Below are 5,293 nucleotides of genomic sequence, written 5' to 3'. Positions count from 1 at the left end.
AAGTACTTATACAATAGTCATGGGTCTTAAGTTTATTGGATTTAGACTTTCATACAATTTATGAGATCAATAACAAATATATTGATAATAAAAAATGTTTATTATTTTACAATCTGCGAGTTTTTAGGACATAAAATCCAACACTTATATTACCAAATTCAAATTTTAAAATTCAATTCTCGTCCTCTTGTAAAAAACAAAAAAAGAAAAAAGAAAGAAAGAAATTACGTCCCAATTATTAATATGAACATGAAATTCGAAAACTCCCAAAGTCGTGCCAAATCCAAAACACGTGATCCGCATGGTTCATAACAGGCTGTTCTTAGCGTAGCACGTGATTACGGAGCTTCTATTCTATACGAGCAGTTCCACAAACTTCCCATCATTGTGTAAAGCGTAGATCACAATTACAATAAAATATCGCCACGTTTCCTGACCTCTGAGATTAAAATAAAAGAACACCCACTTGATTTCTAACGGCACTATATTATATTATTACTCAAATGACTAAAATACCCTTTCCTTTGTCAAAGCTGATAGAACTTCTCTTAGTTGTACGAATTTGCAATTCAGGAAGAGAGAATTGAATGTCCGAGAAAACGAACCAGAGGAGAATCTTTACATTGCCAACATTTTCCATCTCTGAAGCTAGATCGAATCATTGTTGATTCTTCTAGGTTTTACTGTTTCTCTATCTTGCTTTGTGTGTGTTCTTGCTTTCTCTTCTATGGCGGATCTCAAGTCAACCTTCCTCAAGGTCTACTCGGTTCTGAAGGCTGAGCTTCTTCAGGACCCTGCGTTTGAGTTTACGGATACTTCTCGCCAATGGATCGAACGGGTAATGTCTTTGCTACTTTTCCATTTGTTCTTGTTCCTAATGCTCTGTGGTTGCAATCTCCATTTTGTTTCTTCGTTTTGAATGCGAAACTCTGGAGGTCAAAGTTCGGGAGTAATTTGTTTGTTTATGTTAATACTAGAGGGACATTCATATTTGTACGTCATTATGAGTGTGTGAAAATGATATCAATTTGAAGGGATGAATTTTTTTTGACGGTTTGTATTTTCTTGCGGTAATGACGTATTTCTGCTCGTTCAGTTTGATCATTTAATATGAGTAACAGATTTTGATTTCTTCCACCAATTTGCTTCTCAACTTTGCTCTTTCCTTGATTACGATTAGTCAACTCTTCTGAAAAGGCGAGTGGTATTTATTTCTCTATGTCATTTTGAGATTGTTGGCCTGTTTCTGTAATTGTGAGGTGTTTTAAGAACCGGTTTAGAAAATAATGGAAGGTATTTCAAGGATGGTGGTCATAGATTTGATTTCACAGTTAAGAAACTGAAAAATGGAGTCCCTAGATCTATATAATGTTAACATCGGTTAAGTATATAAGATCGATATGGTTTGAATCCCTTGAATGTTATTCCATTTCACCTGTTGCGTTTCATAAATCAAATTAACTGGGCCCACACGTGAATGGGCTTAGACATACGACATTTGATATACTATTCAATCCAATTCAATCAGCTTCTGTTTTCCTAAGCTTTCGGTCATCAATCAACATGGTTTCCATTTAACAGTTGATTCTAGTTTATATTCTCATATGTTTTACTGTTATCTCGGTCCTTTACAGATGCTGGACTACAATGTGCCTGGAGGTGGGAAATAATCGCTTGAAAGATTCTGTGTTCGTTGATCATATAATTGGACATGTCAGACTATTCATGGACATTTTGATGAGGAAGTAAGCTGACTTCTAACGGAAAATGATTTTTCCTGCAGGTAAGCTTAACCGAGGGCTCTCCGTCATTGATAGCTACAGATTATTGAAAGAAGGGAAGGACTTGACTGAAGATGAAATCTTTCTTGCTAGTGTTCTTGGTTGGTGTATTGAATGGGTAAGACATAACTATACAACTCATCTTATTACCCTGCTTGAAGGATTGATGAACAAGATGATATCCATATCCTCATTAATTTTCTCAAATGTCTGCAGCTCCAGGCTTATTTTCTTGTTCTTGATGATATTATGGATAACTCCGTCACACGACGTGGTCAACCTTGCTGGTTTAGATTACCCAAGGTTTGTGTCTAGGAAACAACTTATAGCATTCTTCAATCTGTAACTATTATTGTATTGTACAGCTGAACAGTCTAAGTTATTCTTGGTAGGTTGGGATGATTGCAGTTAACGATGGAGTTCTGCTTCGCAATCATATTCCTAGAATGCTCAAAAATCACTTCAAAGGGAAGCCATATTACATTGATCTACTCGATTTGTTTAACGAGGTGGTTTCATGGCAATGACTAACATGGGTTTATTCCAATCACTATCTATATAACATGCTAACAATCGTGTTTTTCATGTTTAAATAGGTTGAGTTTCAAACAGCATCAGGACAAATGATTGATTTGATAACCACTATCGAAGGAGAAAAAGATCTTTCCAAATATGCATTGTCACTGTGAGTTTCAATTTTCAAACCCTTTTTTTGCTCTCTTTAATTGGTGCAATAAAGTTAAAATGGTGTTTTCATATATCATACCATATGTGTGTAAGAACCAAGTAAACCAGGAAGTTTATCTGGTGTTTTCAACTTCAAATCAAAACAACTTGACATATCACAACCCTTGTATATTCCGTATATTAATCTGGGGTGCTTTCTAATGCACATACAATATAACTTTTGCAGTCATCGGCGCATTGTACAGTACAAGACTGCCTATTATTCATTTTACCTTCCAGTGAGTAGCTTTCCTTGTTCTACTTGAAGAAAGCAGTGTGTGTGAAGTAGTTGAATAATTAGTAGCTTCTTGGTGGCTTTGCATTATCCATTTTTGTAAAATACATGTTGTGAAGTTTTATTCTGCAAATCACTGCTCTAATATAGTACTCACTGTTATTTGTGATAGACTTGGTTGACCACATGCTGTTTTTATCATGATTGCAGGTTGCTTGTGCACTAGTTATGTCAGGTGAAGATCTTGAGAAACATACTGTTGTTAAGGACATTCTTGTTCAAATGGGTGTCTATTTTCAAGTTCAGGTATATTACTTTCACTTGAATAGTTGATTAATGATCCTGATTTTCTCTATTTAAAGGCTTGATGTCACATTCACATTATCTGAACCACACTCTTAGTTTTTTAAGAAGTGTTTAAGCTGAAGTTTGATTCTAAAACATTCCCCTAATGGCTAATCCTCTTTAACCATATCTTCATAATCAAATGCTTATCTGCTTTTAATACAAGGATTTTAGCTTTTGCCTTTAAGAGGTACCCACAATAAACATTGCGCTCCACATACTCCAAATTTTTTTTACTTCTTTCCCTTGTAACTCTTTTCTCAAGTGGGAGATTTTTCTTTGTGTGTGTGTGCGCTTTTTTAATCTCTTGTCCTGTGGCTTTGTAATTGTTTGGACAGGATGATTATCTAGATTGTTATGGCGATCCTGAAACCATAGGAAAGGTGAGTCATGCCCTCTACATGTTAAACTTTTCACATCTCATGCAGTTCTGATGAATCTTATATTCATGAAGTTCTTGAATCAACTCGTATGTTGTCAGGTGGGAACAGACATTGAAGATTTCAAATGCTCCTGGTTGGTCGTGAAAGCTCTGGAACTTTGCAATGAGGATCAGAAGAAGTTATTACATGTATATATCACGTTTTAAAATCCTTTATTGTTTTCTCATTTGTCTTATGTTTTCTCATTTGTCTTACAAGAAGTTGCTCATTTTTATGTTTTTCCAGGAGGCTTATGGGAAACCAGACCCAGAAAATGTCGCCAAAGTAAAGGCCATATACAAGGATCTCGATCTTCAGGTCTGAGCTAGACTACAGCATAGAAACTAGAACCTTGCTCATTTTTTAACAAGAAATAATATATAGTTAAAGTTACTTTCCCCTATACACTCAGAAATGCTTTTGAAAGAACCACTTATTAGGTACTTTATTTAACGTTTTTTTACTTCATCTTTAAATTTCTTATGTCTTACCCTTACCTATACAGATATTTTCTTTCACGAACTTCTTTCTACATATTTCATAAATCTCTTTCTTCACGCCTGTTTTCTCTTGATAACTTTTTTCTATGCACACTTCATCTCACCAATTTCTCTCCAATTTTAGAAGAACCAAAGAAGGAAGTTAAATCACTTTCTAATTTTTATTTTATTTTATTCAAGTAGATTTTTTTTTATAATGGTAATTGTTGTACACTCCAAAACGCAGCCATACCTAATTATTGATGGAACCAAGAAACTGTTCTTTCACTTTCAGTTGCTTATTGTTGTCCCCTTTGGGCAGGGTGTATTTGCGGAATATGAGAGTCAGAGTTATGCTAAACTGAATGCCTCCATTGAAGCTCATCCCAGCAAATCGATTCAAGCAGTTCTCAAGTCTTTCTTGGGTAAAATATACAAGCGCCAGAAGTGAGCTACTCGTACTCTTCTGCTCCCCTGGCTTTGGCTTCAGTATTCTTATTTCTTAGTAAGCTTGGATCATATGCAGATCTGTCTTACTAGCTTCTGATTTATTTACATGTTTTTTGGTCTCGAAATAAGGTTCCACGACCTTTATCCATACCCTTTGGTATTGAAATCTTTTCTCTTTTCTGTTCTAATATTATTCTGAGAATTACCCTGATGACCAAAATTTGATCTTTTGAAGAAATACAGAATGATTCTCATTTTTCTCATTTTATTTTTTCCTTGTATTACAGATAGAATTATTTTAGTATCAGGAAACGGAACAGCTTATTAGGGGCTAGGGGTGGAGAGAAAGAAACCCTTTCCAAAAAGGAAAATTATTACAAGAAGGCCTTCCGATTTTTAATGATCAAGGGAAGACTGTAAAAGCTTCCAGAAATCTTTGTGACTTAAACTCCACCAAGAAGCCAAGTGATGTAAACTATAGACAACAATCTTCCAAACTAAAGTCATTCTAAAAAATCTGGCGGTTTCCTTCTTTCGACGATAACCAAACCATAGCTTTTAATTGTGCAATCCCACAAAACTTTAAACTTTCCCTTGAATCATGACCCCAGTAACGCCTCATCCAGCCAATCATCAATCTTTTTTCGGGTGGCAAATAGATAAACCAAACTCATTAACGATAAACGGCCAGCCTTTACAAACAAAAGGACTGTGTAAAAGTAGAAGTAGATGGTCGATGGTCCCTTCTCCTTTGAAACACAGACAGCAACATCAGGGGAACCTCCATAGTAACTTCTCAGTAGTATTCACACAGACAAAGGACTATCCACAAGAACACCTGACTATCGGAGGTTC

The 5,293-nt window shown here is 35.5% G+C and overlaps 1 protein-coding gene across 1 annotated transcript; it reads left to right on the top strand.

The window, feature by feature from the left end:
* The first annotated feature begins 476 nt into the window (after nt 1-476).
* Nucleotides 477-4,701, top strand: FPS2 (farnesyl diphosphate synthase 2). Its single transcript, XM_039037660.2, has 12 exons — nt 477-838; nt 1,635-1,659; nt 1,784-1,899; nt 1,998-2,084; nt 2,174-2,290; nt 2,378-2,466; nt 2,695-2,746; nt 2,953-3,048; nt 3,426-3,470; nt 3,569-3,658; nt 3,756-3,827; nt 4,311-4,701. The coding sequence occupies exons 1-12, from the start codon at nt 728-730 to the stop codon at nt 4,437-4,439; spliced, it is 1,029 nt and encodes a 342-aa protein (XP_038893588.1). The 5' UTR covers nt 477-727; the 3' UTR covers nt 4,440-4,701.
* Nucleotides 4,702-5,293: the final 592 nt, after the last annotated feature.

This window comes from Benincasa hispida, chromosome 8 (assembly GCF_027475165.1).
Source record: "Benincasa hispida cultivar pf3 chromosome 8, pf3_genome.v1.1, whole genome shotgun sequence".
Classification (NCBI taxonomy): Eukaryota; Viridiplantae; Streptophyta; class Magnoliopsida; order Cucurbitales; family Cucurbitaceae; genus Benincasa; species Benincasa hispida.
This window is presented reverse-complemented; position numbering and strand designations above follow the sequence as displayed.